Here is a 19,390-nt window from a genome sequence, read left to right on the forward strand (position 1 = left end):
CAAAAAATTGAATTAAAAATTACAGGCTGATTTCAGAATGCACTAGTTTTAAATCAACAAGTGAGCAGGAAGTTAATTAACTTGCCAAAAAGCTGTGAAGCCTTACTTGCAACAACTGCATTCTCCCAACGTGATGTAAAATTTACCATATGTTATATGCCTTCAAACAAATTACACTGAACATCCACCTAAGCCTTCTTTATTCAAGAAGTGCTCCCTGCTTAACTATATCAGAATATTTAGGGGGAAAGAAATACTTCTGTTAACATTTGCTCCCCCCTCCCTCCATCAGCAGCATTTCATAAATTATATGGGAATAGATTATGAAGTATTATTTGGAGAGCATCTGAGGGCCTCCCTTCAAAATACGAGCTGGGTTACTTCCTCATCCAGTATTCTGATCACTGTGAATTACTCATGCTATGTTTTTTTAAGTAAATATAGGTTGTGTTCCTTTGAATATCTGCAACAATCACTTAAGAGAGGCTCCAAGTATTAATGGAAATGACTGCAGAGTAGGTAAAAGAAAAAAACCCAAACCAAACCAGCCTAATTATCAGCCCGCTAGATACCACGTTTTCATAGCACTCACTTATAAACTCCTGAGTTGAAGTCCTGCTTTTTCCAGGCAGCACAAAAAAAAAAAAGCCTGATCTGCATTCTCCTGTATTACAACTGAAAGGCTTCTAAGTATTTCTTTGCTCACTGCATTTCTACTTCAAGAAATCCTCCTGGCTCCTGAGTCAAAAACTGCTCTTTTAAAGGTTATTAGAAACTCACAGGTTTTAAAGGAGAAATGACAGTTTACAAATCATTTGAAAAACAACAACAAAAGCAATCTGCCCATTCTCACCAACCAGCTCCCAGAATCCAGCTGCCCTACTGCTCAAGAGCAGGCTGCTTGCTATGCTTCTTGCAGGCTCATACCCTGCTGATCACAGCGGTGTAGGGGTAAATTTCAGGCAACTGTTTTGTCCAGTTTATTTGTTTTAAATCAGTCCTGAAACATAAGTAGCCAAACAACATGCAAGCAAATCCAGTCTTCAGAAACTTTTGCAGGTAATGTGTATGTGGATTCTGTGTAAAAAAAAATCCTGAATTTCCACCAGGAAGTGAGATCCCTAGCCATTTTGAACACTCCTCTACATAGATAGAAAAAGCTATATGGTAAAACTAAGATTAACTCACCAAACATGGAACTATACCTGCGCTTGATACTGTGCCAGTGAAGGATGCCTTTTAAGTCTCAAAGCCACTTTCATTAGCCATCCCAGAAATGCAGGACTGAGCTATTAAAGATATCAGAACACTTGTTTTAAACAGCAAGAGGATCTTAACCTAAATCACGCCTCATTGCAGAAGAACTTATACCTCTCAGCTGCACACAGAAGATGACAGTAAAACGAGGACAAGACAGAGTGGTCTTCAGTTGTGTGTGGATGCAATGCCGACTGGAAGCCCCTGTATTCTAGTTCTCCTAGGAGAGCCCACAAAATTTGTAGCTGATGCAAATTTGCAGTAAGAAAACAGGCACTTAAGGATATATTAAAGAGAGAAATATAGGGAAAGTTTAGATTGTCATGAAGGTCCTTTCAATTTACTTACTTTTAATACGTACCAAGAAGTATATGTCAATTGTGTTAAGACACACTCATCTTCCTAGATGTTTGCTCAGCCGAGGAGTTTCCAAAAAGCCTCATCACAACCTCTGACTCTGAGAGTAAGTCAGAAGGTCACAGAACTTTTTGGTGCTCAAAATAAGGTTTACTTTGTTTTTTTCAGAGTATTTTCTATTAGATAATACGTAATGACATCGGATTTATGTTCGACACTCATCAGCTCAGTATCTATTGCACTGCTAACATATCAGGCCACAGAGTATAACAATAGGTTACTAAAGTAAGGAACATCCAACTAATAGTCATTTTGAGAAGTTTGCTGTAAACTTTTTATTCCACATTCCACCAAATTTTCTGAGGCAGATGCAGGACCCAGTTCTACTGAAGCAGCATTGTGCTGCTTCAACCTCAAGACCCTCCTGACATTTCCATACAGATACCTGCTGGTACTGCAATAGCAATAAAAAGAAATCACCTTTAATGAACAAAAAATCTCAGACCAGAGAAGCTTTGTTTATGCTAAAGGAGGAACTATTTTTCAGAAACATGGCAGATTATCAAGAAATGCAGGACTCTATAATCATGCTTAAATACAAGTGAGGAAAAAAATTAAAAATCAACCATACCTTTGACTTTTCAGCTCCAGAAAGTCTTTAAATATAACTTTTGTGAATACTTTCGTAGCTTTTTATACACAAAATAACCTACTATATGCCACCATAATTGTCATTTCTATAGGTAAAGAGAGTTCAAAATATTTGTTCCATCACAGTGAGCTCTGTTTGGGTTAAAAGACCATCTTAGTTCCTACCGCTTGTCATCCCCTTCAAAGACCAGGAGAGTTTAATGCTACCTGAATGGTAATGAATTTGGGGCTACAGCTATACAGTTCTTTCAGACCAAGCATATCCAGGCCTAAGCCTCAATCATGTGATTATCTTCCCAGCTATACACTGGCCCTCCCTACACCCTTCCTCCATCTTCAGAGTATCTCAGCTGGATGCTCAGATACAGCAAAATACACGGACACTACTGGTTCATAGCTGATAGCTGCCCCCATAAACAATACGAATGTAACAGTCAAAATACTTACATCCAAACTTACACACAGCTATGAAAAAGAGTATGAGCATGGTCTTGAATTCCCTCTTCAATTCTAGAAGAGCATGAGGGCTCTACTAATAGATTTTCCTACCCACCCTCCCCGGTGTGCCCCTTTTTTTTCCACCCTGCTCTTTCTTTTTACCTCCAATCCCAATTTCCTCATACCCCAACTCCTCAGCCCATTCCTATTCATTACACACAGCCAGTCCTCAGTCTTCTATGCTCTTCCAGACATCCATGTCTCAGTCAGTTCTTCTCACATTTATTTCAGGCAGTCCACCCTCTGACAGCACCCCAACCTGCTGTCCATGGCAATCAGGCAACTCCCTCCTCTATGCTGCTGCAGTGCAGCAAGATCACTAAGAGCACAGAATACTGTTCCTACACACCAGCTGCAGTAGCTCAAATGTAAGCTTTCCAGGAAATCTGGCCCACACTCACACAGGAACATACGTAACACAGGTGGAATGAGAGATTTAAGTTGCTAAAATCATTTTTCTCTGGAGAGCATGTGCAAACAGACTTGCAGACAGACTTTCACAGTGACAACAGAAGGCATCTCTGACACAGAGGAACTGCACCATCCTCTCTCTTCATCCCGCCCAAAACCTTAAAATTTAATTTCCTTTCTCACTAGCATGATGTAATAAAGTTTGGGGAGAGGAGGAGGATCACTCACTTTTGAGTGTGACAAAAATGCTTCTTCCTAGTTTTGTTTCAGAAACAGACAAACCACTGTCTGAACTGCTTTTGGCAAATAGAAGTTTTGTGATGGATATCTACTGTTGGAAGTTTTACCCAGATCATTACAATAGTCAGCTGAAAACCACTATTTACGACGAAAAATACTACATAGATGCTCAATTAGATTATAACACCAACTGCAAATACTTATACCCTTATTTCACTATTTTCATTATAATCCAGGATAGTTCCACAGGAAGAAATTACTAGGTAAAGCTAAAATTACATGCAGTTTTCAAAGTAAAACTGACCTGTCCTGCATTCTCATCCTGGAAAATACTCAGTTAACACAAATGGAGATTTAACCCATGGAAGGGATATTCAGATTCTGAACAAAAATGGAAGCTGAGCTTTGTAAAGTTCAATTAGACACAAAAATAATGAAAGAGCACTTCCAAACCCAGTTCCTGACTTCGGTTTCCATTTGATACTCTGTATGGTCACTTATTTAGGAGCTGACAGATTTTTGGCATGTCCCTCATTTGTATTTAAGGTTTTGATTTCTGGTTTGTTTGTTGGTTTATTCAAAGAGTTTCATAAAGACTCTTGTAACTCTAGACCTAGGGAGAGTTTAAAATCTGAGAGATGATAACCTGTTATCGCAGTCTATATATATGTAAAAGCTAAGATAGGTATATTAGCAACAAAAAAAGAAAAAAAAAGAAAAAAAAGGAGTGTTTCTAGGTGCATGAGAGCTAGGAAAAGTATGAAGATTTTTTCTGTGTGAAAAGTAAATTTATGTTTAGATTTTTCCTACTGAATAAGCTTAGCCTCTCAATCTGTTGATACAGGTCTACTTGCACAATGCCAGCAAATAACTGCCAGCACAGGTACTACTGTAATCAACAACTGTAGCCAGTTGATGATTCTGCAAGCACAATGGCCTTTATGAGCAAAAGGCTTTTACTCCATACTCTAGTTGATGGCGTTTCTGGTGGGGTATTTTGAAATAAGTCACAGTCCTAAGCATTGCTATGTCAGCAAAAGTTTCATGCATAAATCTGGGCTCCCATTACCTAGAACATTCACACAATGCCAGTTTAGCCAGACGTTTTCAAAATCCAAAAGAAACCCCTAAATACTTCTTTTAATCTGCCTCTTTGCAGTTAGCTAATCTAGCTGTGCCACAGTCTATCAAAAGCTTTGTGTGCTAGTCCAGTTAGGCAGCTCCCAAAGTGTAGGTCCAATTTTATCTTTTAAGGCATTCTCCGAGGCTTCCTACATTTGTGTTCATTTTCCTTTCTTTATACCTTTCCTGCAGTACCATCCAGATGGCAAAGAAATGCTCAGACATATTTACATAAAAACAGTTTCAGACACCAGAGAGTGAGAGAACACATTGCAAGGAAAACAATGAAGATAAACTTAGCAGCTTTCAGGTGAGTGCAATCAGAAAATCTTGAAGTCTTTTCTTTTTTGATACATTCTACAAAAGAACGATATGTACGATTATAGTATGCAAAAATACTCTCCTAATACCTAATCTTTTAATATGGAAACAATAAGAAGTACTTAGGAAAAAAGAAATATGAAAGCAGAAGCCTATGTACTAGCACAGGTAGCACATTTCCATTTATGTTAATGCAGTCAGCCATTTATTTCAGGTGAGAACCTGGGCCCCCTGTGGAATTCAGACCACAACATTAGGCACCAGGCAGATCTTTCACTGCTGTACATCTTTTTATTCAGCCACATATAGCACAGAAGAAATTTCCCAACTTACTGGTGTTTCACTTTGTACTCTCCACAATACTGCAAATTGTAAGAAAAGAGAAAAGGCAGTGAGGATCCAACATGTTCGACTACCAAAATGAACTTTGGGTTATTTGGAATCTTATAATTAGCCTCTTGGCATGACTCAGATTTATGCCTGGCATAATTCCATTCACTTCCTGAGAGACTAATTTAGCTCTTTCATTGTTTATGCTATTTCACACATTGTACATAGGTATCAGCGTAAGTCAGGAACAAAGTCGTTGACTGCATTTACCTAGATCCCTATGTATGCCCTAATTGAATCACAAACAAAAATGATTGCATGAACTGAACTTACCCAAAATTGTTAGTCTGATTTCAAACCAGCACCAAGAGGAGAGGCAAGCCTACATTATTCTCACCAAACAATATAGCTTGATAGCTCATCTCAGTGTCTAATGAAGTAACGTTTGCATAATGCATGAAGTACAATTTAGGAAAATTGAAACTGCTTTGCCTTAAAGATGGCCAGATGTTTAGTGAGCATGTGATCAAGTGACAATTTCACCCAAAGAAATGAAGACCAAGACTGAGGCAGATAAGTAATAGAGGAGGATTTTTTTCATTTCTATTTGCATCTCAATTCTTCAATTACTAAAAGCAGTAAAATCAAGTAACTGACATTATTAGACAAAAAGATGTTTTATTACAATATAATAATCTCTACAAATTGAAATAATAAAGTCACACCTTTCTACAGTTCACAGTTTTGATTGCCATATAATTCAACCTTAATCTACAGGCCTTCTAGGTAACAAAAAAAAAAAAAAGCCATACTTCGCACACTGCAGTAAACATACCTTAGGGAAATACTTACCTGAACAGCCATTTGAAAGCACAGGGATATGAGTCTGATATATTGACTGTGTGTAAGTATATAGCAGTTATTTCTTTGTCTCAGTTAGCCGACATGCTTTACCAGACTATCAGCCAAAGCTCAGTACCCTTTGAGTCCACCAGCTACTGCTACCAAGAATGATTTTGAGAGACAAGGTCTGAAAGCAGAGGTATTCTTATTGGGAAATACAGGAGGAAATTTTTCATCTCTATTTGCATCCCAATTCTTCAATTACTGAAAGCAGTAAAATCAAGTAAGTGACATTTTTAGGCAAAAAGATGTCTAATATAGGTATGAAGAAAAACAAATAAATTAAAATCACCAAACCTTGGGCACACACTCCCTTTTTTTTTGATCCAAAACAGACACTGAGAACTTCAAGCCTATTGAGATGAATATATCCTAGGTGAAAATAAGTTACATTAATCAACAGACAATAACAATAAAGGTTAGTATGTACAATTGAATCAGGAGAAGGTGCAACAGACAGGAAAGGTCACAAGTACTTGCCACTTATAAAGGTTACCAGGAACACAAGTTGTACAGAGACATAAACCAATGCCACTATTGAGTTTGTGCTTTTTTATAGTCAACACAGTTATGAAATTTCATTTCCAGGTTGCTTCTCCTGAAGGTGTTAATAATCTTTCTCTAGGATAAGGTGCAGAAGGTCTGAAATAGCATGGCTGTCCTATGAAACCTTCTCAAAATAGTATCCAACCATTTCTGTTTTTCCGCCTCTGTTACAGTTCACTGTGATGAATCATATTTATTCTGTTTCTCCCATACAGTCTTCACAGGAACTTTTGACTTCAGAGAAGAATATTAATACAGAAGCAGACTACATGACAGTGTAATCACCACTGTGCCTATGTCAAATGTGATAAAGCGCCTTCATGATGAAGGGTTTCTCCATTTTTCCAAATATACCCCCTTTGTAACAGCTGGCCTAATTTCTTTCTTTCAAACAGCTTTTTTAAATGACAAATCACAACAGGTACAACAACCCTTCCATTAAAACTTTCTGCTTTTTTTTAAGACCAGAATTCCTACAGAAGAATACTCACAGAAAGTGCCAAGAATTATATAGTTTTCTTCTAAATTTCTCATCCCACCTAAATCAATTCGCTATCTATGCAAAGAAAATATCAGTGGAGCTCAGACTGATCACAGAATCACAGAATCCCAAGGGCTGGAAGGGACCTAAAAAGATCATCTAGTCCAACCCCCCTGCAAGAGCAGGGTAACCTACAGTACATCACACAGGAACTTGTCCAGGCGGGCCTTGAATATCTCTAGTGTAGGAGACTCCACAACCCCCCTGGGCAAATGTAAGTATTTAACAACCATTGACATTTATATTAAGTTAGGCACTGTAAGAAAGAACTTGACACTTTCATACCTTTGTGAACATGGTCCTAACTTTGTCAAGCTATACGTATGAGAATTACAACATGTTACTATACCCTAGGTATTTAACACCTCCCATGACTAAGGTCCTTAAGCACTTTTGAAAATTCTGTTATCCTTGCAAAATAAGACAAAGCAAGTTAGAGAAAGCAAGAAGCAGCTATCCCTGCTCCTATGTCTCCCAAGGAATGCAGTTTCTTAGATAAGCTCTGAGCAACACAGCCTTTGGGTAAGAACAGAAAAGAGTTAGAAAAGGAGGCAGCAGTTTGTTTGGTTTAGGGTTCTCACAACAGCTCTAGAGAGCTGCACGGTTTCCTTATCTTTACCATTGAAAATTAAATGAACAGTAAAATCAGTATATTAACATTAAACTGTTTGTTGCTGTTTTTAATGGAGTGACTCTCTTTCACTGTAATGCCTAAAATGTTTAGCTAAAACACATCCAGAACTATGGTCAAAAGTGTCTGCTTTTTTGTAGTATGCAAAACCCTAGTATTATTCCAAAACAATTTTCCTGTCACCAACTTGCTTCAGCATTCAAGGATTGCAAATGTCATTTGTGGAAGTAGGAAAAAAGACACGAGTTTCTGGAGAAATAGCAGTTTTAAGGCTAGAAAATAGCTTGTCCAACACTATGTAGCAAAACCACCTGTCTAACAAAAAGCTGACACACAAGAAGACAGAGATGGAGAGAGCTCTGAGGAAGAAACCTATGAAAACATATAAAGAACCTAGAATATAACTATTTTGACCACATTAAAGTCCCTTTTCTAGAACAAGAAAGTAATAAATGAAGACTACAGTGGTTTAAAAGGAGAAAAGCATATGATGTTAACAAAAGCATGGACGTGTTGGGATACAGATACATCCCTGCAGTTTGTAGACTTTTTTAATTGCAGAAACCAAGCATTTATTTTATTCTTCAGTTCTGTGCAGTCACTCAGCAGAAATACCTTGTCTGTACCAGAAAATGCATGTCTGAGAGTACTTAACTGTCAAGGGACACCATGTTTACTAAAAAAGCTTGAAGGGATATGAAATACAACTCTCTAAAACTTGGTTTTCAGCAATGGGACAATAAAGGAAATTATGTCCAATTAGACTAGTGACAAGCTCTCAAGTGGAAAAAAAATTAAGGTACATGGGTTCTTCTGGGGTTTATTCATTGTAAAAATGGTGTAAAAAATGAAGGGCATTGTTCTGATGCATAAATGGCACAGATGAATGGTATTCATTCTTTACCAACCAAAAAACCTTACAAAAACAGGAAGACTCTTCTCTGACCCAATTAGGGATTGTAAGGGGTCATACTGTATTCAGATGTTCCTTCCAAACTACAAGCACATTTATAATGCCACTGGAGTCACGCTAGGGATGCTGTGATAGCTGGGTCTGCATTCCCAAAACTTTATAACATTAAATTTTACAACAAATTGTCATTAGGACTACTCTATTTACAGAGCCAATCGGCAACATCCATTTGCTTGGTGGGTAAATCCATCACTGAAAGAACTGAGGAAGACCAAACTCTCAAAACCATGGTTTAAATTATGTCAGTATCACACAGGAATCCAATAAACAGGTCAACACAAAAGTAATTACTCTTTCATGGAGTAATCATGGAAAACTTAAGCTCTAAAACAAACTTGATAAATGCTTGACCACCCAAATACTAAACTGATTTAGGCAAAGAGACCCACAATTTACCCTAAAGTAATTCAATATCCTTTGCAGAAATTTAGCCACAGCTTTTCTAAATCAGCTTTCTGGAGCGTTGGCAATGAAGAAAATGAAGCTGTGTAACACCAGACAGACAAGGAAGGCAACTGTTACTTTCTAAGGGAGCTGTAACAGTGCATACACTTATTCTAAAGCCTTGGGCCTGCAGACCCAAGAAACAGATGACTGAAGTGGGAAAAAATCAAGCAGGAGAATAAGCATCAGACTCAAAAGTAGTTTCTTTCCATACTTTATACAAAGGCCAATTCGTTTGTTTGAAGATGAGGTACCTGTTAAGTACTGTAGCACTGTTCAGCTATGGAAAAATATTCAGTCCAGCTGTTCTTCAGATCCTATTTCAATACCTGTTACTGAGAAGACATTTCATTCTCCTATATTGCTGAAAGTAAATTGCTCATTTGTTATACAGCTTCTAAGACAACACTAAGGCTAAGTCATATTTAACAATCTGCTTAAACTCCAACAGATAGATCAGCAGTCAGAAGATCAGTCCATTACCAAAGACTTTTGACAGAAACTCATTCCTCCAAGTAGCAAACTGCAGTTCCTGCCAATGTTGTAGATTATAGCAATAAGCATTTTACTGCTCTGTATCACAGTACATAAGCTTCATTATAAAAAAAAAAAGAACATTATGCTAGCCCATCCCATTGCACCTCAGACAAGGGCAGCCTAAGGCCTTTTTTCAAGTGTCTATCAGTTAGGTCCTATTTTAATTACACAAAGTGGGGCTCTAGAGGAGACCTAAAGTAGAAGCTGCCAAGGTGATACATGAAAATATCAATCCATGCTCATTTTTTTCCCCTCCAGCTTCCTCCTTTCCATTCTGTTTTGCTTTTGAGATTACATTAGCCTCCCACAAGCTCAGTGGTGCACCAGACGCCTGTCCTGGGTTCAGCAGTAGCAGTCATTTTTCTCCTTAGTAGCTACTGCAATGCTGTGTTTTGATTTTTTGGCCTGGGAAGAGAGCTGATAACGCCGATGTTTTCAGTTGCTGCTCAAATGTTTGGTCTGGCCAAGGACTTTCTGAGCCTCATGCTCTGACAGGGAGGAGGGGAAGCTGGGAGGAAGCAGAGACAGGACACCTGACCCAAAAGGACCAAAGAGGTATTCCATAGCACAGCACGTCATGCCCAGGATGTAACGGGGAGTTACCCGGAAGGGCTAGTTCACGGCAGGGTTGGATGAGGTATCAGTCGGTGCTCAGCTGGGGGGAGTGGGGCGAGTTATCTGTTGGCTGGTGCTGAGGTGTTGTATTCTCTTCCCTTGTTATTTCCTTTATCATTATCATTATTGGTGGTAGCAGCAGTGATTTGTGTTATACCTTAGTTACTAAACTGTTCTTATCTCAACCCGTGGGAGTTGCATTCTTTTCGATCCTCCTCTCCATCCCTCCAGGAGCAGGGGGAGGGCAAGAAGGGGGGGGAGTGAGTGAACGAGGTTTGTGGTTGGGTTTAAACCACGACAATGCCATAAAATAGACCCAAGTTCCAGCTTATTACTACTACTTCCTGGAATCATTTTCATAGCAAGGCATTGACTGCCACACCTCGGAGCAACAAGAATGAGTCTGTATGTGAGTAGATTTTGATTTATCAGCAAAAATACATGCAACTTAAAAGTTTTCTAAAATTCATAACCTTTTATCATGAGTGATCCAAACTTAATGACAGTGTATGATTAGTACCTTAGTCGTCGCAAATGAATACACCCACTCAAACTAAAATCTAAACCAGGACTTGAGTGTTCTCTTAGGTCACAGAGCAAAAAAAAGCAGCTTGTAAAATTTGCAAGGAGACAGATAAACATCTCAAGGCATTCCATTATTTTACAGATGATCAGAACTCACCAACTAGAAAACACAGCCCTCAAAAATAACAGAAACCACCTCCCTAAACAATTCCTTTATAGATAGCTTAGGTGAGTCAGTGAGATAGAGTTAGGAAAAAAAACCACTTCAAGATAACAGTGCGAAACAGGATGTCAGGCATGTGTTCACATAGTGCCTTGCATTCATTTTGAGGAGCCTGTACAGAATATTTGGGGCTACACAATAGGGTGAAAAACAGATGAAATCAGGATTTAAATTAGCTTTCATATTGTGGAAAGATTCACCAGGTTATGTTTCTATAATTGGAGATGATTTAATAATAGTTTTAGCTATCAAGTAAATAGATGAAAAATATGCAAGAAATTCAGACCTAATTATGAGCTCTGAGTAATATTTTAGACAAGCCTCCACATCAAGACTACTCTTCTAAATACCTATCGTATCTAGTAGAGAAGCAAAATCAGCATATGGGGACTTTGAAACTGAAGTTCAAATAAGTCTACCAATACAGTAGAGGCCAAAAAAAAAGAGTAAAGATTGCTTTTATTCTACAACTTTTAACTGAAGAAAAGGGAAATAAAGCTTCCATAAAGATATATAACATAGCCTAGAGAGTGGACACAAAAAAATGAAGTGATGAAACACACTAAAGAAACACTCTAGGAATTACCTTTTCAGATGACCTGAGAATAAAGAGATGAGCAGAGATAAAAAGAGATATATCCAGCAGACAACCAATTAACAGTTTTATGAAAAGGTAAGTGCACTTTATAGGCCTGTTTCTCACACTGTCTCTTCAACATACTTTATGTACAGCTGGCTTAAAATGAGAGTCCAGTTGCTAAAACCATATAAGCATCAAATTCTTCCTTCACCAGCAATTTGAGCTGCAGCCTCAGATCCCTGGAACTACGCACTTCCGACTATACGTGTGTACACAGACTTTGATGTTATTGAGATTTAATAGTCTGTGTAATCTCAGCATGTTTACACTTCTGTTTCACAAAACTACTTAGAGGGGAGGTTTTTTTCCCCATCAGTTACATCCGATTCCCACTTTGCACATTGACATGGTCTCTCTCCTCTTTCTGTTCTTTTATACACAAGTCATTGCAGCTTAACTGTAGAAAACCTGGCTACAGTAAACCACACTGAGATTCAAATTTTAGGAAGGAACTTATAAACCTTTGCAGTTGTTGACAAGGTGTGGGTTGTTGGGAAAAAAAAAAAAAGGAGCATGGATTTTAATGCAAAAGCACAAGCTTCCTGGACACCATTTTGAATGGGAAGTGTTAAAAAAAAAAAAAATACATTTACATATGAAAACAGAGTGACCTGGAATTCATACACCTGTTTTACAACATAAAGTGTGCGGAAAAAGTAAAAACAAGATTGCAGATGAATTTTAAATTTTTTAAAACTCACTCAGAAGATCCCTAACATCAGTGGAATCATGTTCATTACGATTACAGGTATGACAAAGTTTTTTTAAAATAAAGATAAAATCTTGCAGTAGAGATGAATACTGCACCCTACAAGGCAGGTTCTCTAATGATGTTCTAACATGAAATAGCAAACTGAGGATTTCTGTAACTTACTTTATGAAGAGATGAAAACCAAGACGAAGGGATAAAATACGCATACAGAAAGACTTACTTGGGCTCAGAACATCCATATGTCATTTACTTTTAAATCAACTAGTGTATGGGTCTTTTTTAAATGAGTCCACGTTCATATATAATTATGATTTTGATAAAAGGCAGGCATCAAGATATTCATTCAATAGATGGCTTTTATCTGTTAAACAAGCCACCCTAAAATTTCTGAACATGCATTCAAACATCTCAGAGTTTTCAATTTCAAAATACTCTTGTCTAGTATCAGTCATTTCTGTCATTTCATAACATTAAGCCATAGCTCTAAATGTTGAAATTACTTTCTCCTTCAAAGCCATTGCCACTCGAAACTACCTCCCAGTATTACTTAGTTAATTATTCAGCCTGATTTTACTTTTTTATTCTCACGATTCCTTTTTCTTGCTATCCCCCCAAATAATCTTCCATTTCACAGACAAAAGAGTCACGACTGTTTATCCAGAAAACAAGCTTCTATTGTCATCATAAAGATGTTATAAAGATGAATCTGTAATAGCAGATCATCTACGTTACCCTCATACAATCCCTCCTGTCTTTTCTGGGAATCTTGAGGTTCTACATATTTTTGAAAGCACGTAAGAAATGAATCACTGACAGGGTTTTTAGAATCATAGAATCACAGAATGGTTAGGGCTGGAAAGGACCTTAAGATCATCTGGTTCCAACACCCCTGCCAGGGGCAGGGACACCTCACACTAAACCATGTCACCCAAGGCTCTGTCCAGCCTGGCCTTAAACACCGCCAGGGATGAAGCATTCACAACAGTTCCATTTTAGAGAAAGTGCAAACAGTCTGGAATGCAGGGTCAACCATATATTCCTGTGGATTATGCCATCTTTGTCATAGAGAACATTGCCTTTGCTTTGACTGCAAGCCTATTTGGAAGGATCCCTAACATTCCTTCCCCTTGTGGCACTTCCAGTCTCAGTCTAAGAGGATTTGTTTTTCCTCAGAGTCACAAGTATTCACATACAATTCATCTGAGATTATCTTGCTGTAGGTAGGTGTCTGGTAGCACCTGTCTTTTCCCTAACTGTTAAAGAAACAATGAGATACTAATACTCATCCTTAAGTCTAATCATAATTACAACAAAGTTACTGACATCTGAAAAGCTTTGATCTACAGAATTGGCGTTAGCATTCAACTGAACATCCACTGAATAGATAACTTAAAGAAAATTATTATACTTCCTAGGTTTCACCCACAGGATGAAAAGCACTGATGAAAACTGATAAGAAAATATACCTGCAGAGTCTGATCTTTAGAGAAGCTCCACATGACTTTGCCTCAGAAGCACTGCAGATTTAGAAAAAAATGATAGAGCTAAGGGCTAAGTTTGGAAGTACACAGCAGGGAAGTCTTCCTTCTACATGTTGATGATCTCACTCTTGAAATAGAAGAGATGGAAATCAATGTAATCATCTTTCTTTTTGCTCAATCAACTTGCCGAGCTGCCTTGGCAGAATAGCTCACCTTTTAATAATAATTTAGTGGAGAAAAGCTAAAAGTTCCTGTCCAGCTGAGCAACGTAGCATATGTAGCTTCTCACAAGAATACTCTTCTCTCAGAATGCTATTCTAAATTCTGTGCACAATCTTCACACACATTCATCTCCCTTCAACAGTTCAGTTATATGACAGGAATCAGGCTGAAGATGGTCCCTTCCCTCCTCTTCCTCTGCCACAGGTAATCTCCAGCTAATTCATGTGTACCCATGCCTCAGCAGTTCACAGGGCACATGAAAAACTACTTACTTAAAAATATTTTTTAACAGTACTTTTAATCCCAAAAAGTGTTGTTTGTTTGTTGGGTTTTTTTTTTTGTTGGTTTTGGTTTTTTATTTGTTTTTTTTATTTTTTCTGGTAGAGCACCACAGTGCTACTGCATACTGTAGACAAACAGGAATAGAATCTTAGAATCATGGAATCAACAGAACAAAATCAAGTAACACAAATGGGCAGAAAAGCAGCTCCTCAATCATTTATTCCACTGGAGAAGAGTAACACAGTAACATAGCTTGTAGGTCTGAGAGGAGACCTTATCTTCATTGTAAATTTGAGACTACAAGCCCCTTTCTGCTTTCTCATGTAAGTTTGGATAAGATCCAAAGTAAAAGAGCAGAAAATGAGCTTCTGGAAGATAGTTTGCTATTACATTTGAGTGCTTAATATTAATCTCCTGTATTGATAACGAGATTTGGGAACAAAAGTGAAGCTAAAAAGTGCTTAGCTAGTTTAGATCCAGTTTCAGTGGGATATACTTTCCACAAGCGTATCTGAAACATGGGCCATTTCTGTTCAAAAGTTTAAATAAAGTTTTACACAGACTTAAGTCCTTAAAACTTCAGGTACCTGCATCTTTTATTTCATCTTTTTTTTATTTTCATCATTTGCCCTTACAGATTATAAATAGGTTTTTTCAGCTGCAACCAAGGAATTTCTCTACACCATATACTCATTAACCATCCTAATAAGATCATCTACTACCAAGGAGATACAGTATGCAGTTTTTAACCTGGTATCTTTCCATCATGGTGCCATAAGATATTCTGAACTCAAAGTTAAAGGATAAGTAAATTAGTCATGTTTTGACTGTGCCCTAACAATCTTCCAAGAACCACTGGTTTCTTCTATTATTATTTTTTCCTTCTTCCTACCTGAATCGGTTCTGATCAAATGCTCTCTTAGCTATTATTCCACATACACCTCCAGCACCCAAAAAGACTTCAAAAAGTAAGCATCCTTACCATTGTCCCCATTGTTTTTTAACAGAGTACCCACTTCTAGAGTATATGGAAATACAAGCCAGAAAATAGGTCTTTTGATACATTATTCCCTGGACAAGTCATTTTGGTACACAGTTGGGGAAGGGCAAAATAATTAGATATTTATTAGTTCAAGAATGAAGAAGGTTTGCCATTGCTTGATATTCAGTGCTTCATATGAAATATGACCAACACAATTCACACTCCAAATATGTGGCCAAGTTGGTCCCAGCACATAATTTGTTCAGTCTGTATTTGCCAGATTTCTCATTGCCAGGGGGCATGGGAGTCTCTGACAATCCAGTACTTGACATGCTGCAATAATTTCCATTCTCCCACATACACAGGCAAAAACAAATAACCAGGATGAATGACCGCATTTCAGATTCAGGAGCTTTTACTCAAAACCACAAAAAGTACATGCAGTGCATTTATTAGATTCTTATATGGACATTGTACACAGCAGCATTTGAATGTCATTGTGAAAAAGAGAAAGTAATTTCTCTGAAGAGGTTAGTGTAAGAGCTTTAAGTAAATTAAGATATTAACAGGTCCTCTGTTACCAAACTGTATTAAGGAAAAATTCAGCTTAGCTTACAAGAAGGAATACTGTACTTATTCTGAACTTGAACGTGCACAAGAAGCTACAGTAACCCAGACCTCTATAACTACATAAAGATCCAAGAAATTATTTGCTTTCTAAATCTGAATGTATTACCACAGAACTGAGAAATGTGTTGGAGTTAAGACTGCAACAAATGACTTACGTTTTGCTAAGTTTGCTACTGTCACACCATCACACAGACTCCTTCAGTTTCTCCTGCCTTTGTACATGCAGCATAGCTACGTACAAGTTCTTCAAAATTGTACTTTAAGGCTAAAGATTGTCAATAATTTCGTGAAAGAAGAGTAACCACTGAAGTGATGATGAATTTCAAATAAATACACTGATAGTATGTGATGACTCTCATTAATTCAACATGATGAAGCTCTGTATATTCGACTGACTCTTGAAACATTAAATTCAGATTTTTCTTGACACTAGCTATGCTTCATATGTTGGGGTTTTTTTTCCTAGGAAGGCTATTTTGCTATTTAGGATCTACCAGCATTTTGTGGTAGACAACACAGAGCATAATACTGGCTGGTAGGTTTGGTCCTTTCTTGAAGATTTGTCTGAAAAATGGAGCTATAGCTGAAAACAAAACTAAATCCACAATAAAAACAAGTTATCCTGGTGGTATTTATGCCTTTTTCAAAAGCTAGTATTGATGCCAAAACCAGTAGCCCAGATAAAATTTTTTGTTAACAAGTCACTTACCATATTTATTGATGATACGGGACCAATGCTGTTGACATAAATGTCAACATCAATAACTGTTGGTTTTACTGTGAAGAAAGAAAAAAAAAAAAAGAAAATTATTTTGCTGAAAACATAAGTAATCACTTTAAATATTTTCCTCCCCACTAACTGTAAGTTCTACTTTTCAGGTAGAACTACTGAGAAATATGGATTATATATTTTTTGCGGAAGACAAGGTTCTTTTCCTCGAATCAAAAACTGTCATAAATTACAGCCTGTACCATTTTATCATTATGATCCCCATTTATCTCAGCAGCAATTTGTTAAAGAAACTTTCAGTACTAAGCACAGTGGCTCAAAGTCAAAACATAACATGACTGACATGAAACTAGAAATAATGGAGCGTATCACTTTTTCTACTACCTCAACATGCAGGTCCTTTAGTATGCTTGTTCCACACCAAAAAGTCTTTCCAGATTTTCTCATCTCATTGGCCCTGAAATAATCTTAACTTAGAGCAAAATTACTGTGAAATCCCTTTAGCTAGACCTAAGCAACTGTTCTCCTTTCCACTTAGACTCATTTCCTCCAGTCCATGTTACCTTTGCACTCATTCATCCAAAGGTTTTTGAATTTTATTTGATTTAGTACATGCAATTTTCTCACAAGATCTTCCATGTTTTCAGACTTCCAGGATTTAATAGGCCAAGACAAGCTCTGTACACCCTTCTGTAGCTCAGGCCACTAGGATTTATTTTACTTTTAGTATTTTTGGTGGCGGTGTACCTGCTGAACGTTTTTCAGATAGCTCTTACTGGTGGTGTAGCCTAACTCTAATGCCACTTTTACACTGAAAGACACATTTGTCTTATACTGCCCTCCTCCTGACCTCACAGGGTATACATTAACCTCTGAATTGAGATATTAATTGGTGTTTTACTTTCTACAGAGTTAGCTGACCAGAACTATGTGAGTATTAATCCTGTTACAACCTACATAGTCAGACCTGATGGAAACTTTGCCCTCATAAGGCAACAGCTTCTGTTAGATATCTCCCTTTCCTACAGAGGCATCACCCTTATGCAGGGTCTTCAGAAACCTCCAGAAAACAACTCAGACCACTGAAATCTGGGAACTATGCTGAACTCAAGGCTTTTTTCTCCCCCTCCCCCCCCATCTCCAAGCCCCCTCGAATGAGGAAATGCAAGTACATAAGCCACTCAAAGCTCAGAGAGCTTTCCTTGAGGAAGCTACTAAGCAGAGAAGTGAGGAACAGTTAAATACCACAGTTCTATGGGAAGATTACCTCAACTAATTTATCTAAAGCTTAAGAAGCCATCCCGCACAAAGCTGAAAATAAACAGGCATCTCCACATGTAAAGATTTATTCTTTTTTGCCCCCATCCCCCAAATTTCAGACTAACAGTGTGATGCTGAAAAATTCTGAAGTCCCCCATCCCCCAAATTTCAGACTAACAGTGTGATGCTGAAAAATTCTGAAGTACCTTAAAAGTTAGAAAGGCAGGCTGGCTTGTCATGTAAGACTTCGGTATGTACATATCATTAGGAAGAGTAGATCCGATATTGCAAAAACACGCATTCAAGTGGGTATAAATAGTGGTTGAAGATGATAACCATTCCTTAGAATTCATAAAGTAACACACACTTCTTTGACTGCATATGGTCAAAACTTCCAGGATTATTTATGGTCACAGTTTCAAACTGGCTGAAGTACTGGCTTAAAAACTTGGATCTTCCCTTGAGCAAAAGAAAATCTGAGCTCAGCTGAACAAGCACAACTGATTAATGCAACTCTAATTGTACCCAGCTAATAGCAAAATAGGAGTCTAGCAGCTTCTGGTAATAAGACTTGCCTCAAAATGCAGTAATAAATGTCATTACATAGGAATTGGTAATAGCGGGGAACTACAGCTAGCTCTTTTACCAAGACAGCATATGTGGAATTAATGGCTCTGATCTTTCTTGGGCTTATGCACATATCTAGCTGGAAGTTCAACACTAAGGAGTTCTGGTGAGCGTTAATGGGACTAAACAGTGATGTAAATTGGCACTCAACTGAACTTCAGCAGGATCAGGGACAAAGTTCAGGACCAGAACACAGTGCTTGGAATCCATTTTTGTTTAATCATTGCAGCTAAGTATATAAATAGATTATGTGATGATAATTTCTCCTGAATGTGCTGGGCCAAAAAATGAAGAAGTGCTTGCTAATGCTAAAGAGAATTTGGTCTTACAGTAAACATCTAACCTTGAAACAGAACAAAAATAAGCAGCAGGCACTTCTTATGTCAAATTAAATCATCAACTAACCTCAGACATTCACAGTGAAATTCAAATGAAAAGCAAACAAATAAATAAATACACACAAGCTATTATATCACTACAACAACAAAACAAACAAAAAAAAAGACTGAAAGTTCCTTTGAATTATACTTTGTTTTCCTAGGCAGAGGCTGAAAATACAATTGTAGTAAAATTGCATGGCAAATGTGTGTTCAGGTTTTGAAAGAAAAGACAGAAGAGTACGGTTGTTGCACGTGACCTTTCATGGATATAAACAGATATAAACTGGGAGAACCACTAAGTATAAATTTTAGATTTTTT

The 19,390-nt window shown here is 37.6% G+C and overlaps 1 protein-coding gene across 5 annotated transcripts in view; it reads right to left on the reverse strand.

The window, feature by feature from the left end:
• GABRG3 (gamma-aminobutyric acid type A receptor subunit gamma3) overlaps positions 1-19,390 on the reverse strand; it is a 320,210-nt gene that overhangs the window by 284,985 nt on the left and 15,835 nt on the right. For all 5 annotated transcript variants that reach the window (XM_065677618.1, XM_065677619.1, XM_065677620.1 and 2 more), the window contains one exon: positions 16,784-16,851. In XM_065677618.1, coding sequence (XP_065533690.1) covers positions 16,784-16,851 — 68 coding nt within the window. The remainder of the gene's footprint in view (positions 1-16,783; positions 16,852-19,390) is intronic.

The sequence above is a fragment of the Lathamus discolor genome, chromosome 4 (assembly GCF_037157495.1).
Source record: "Lathamus discolor isolate bLatDis1 chromosome 4, bLatDis1.hap1, whole genome shotgun sequence".
In the NCBI taxonomy this organism is placed as follows: domain Eukaryota; kingdom Metazoa; phylum Chordata; class Aves; order Psittaciformes; family Psittacidae; genus Lathamus; species Lathamus discolor.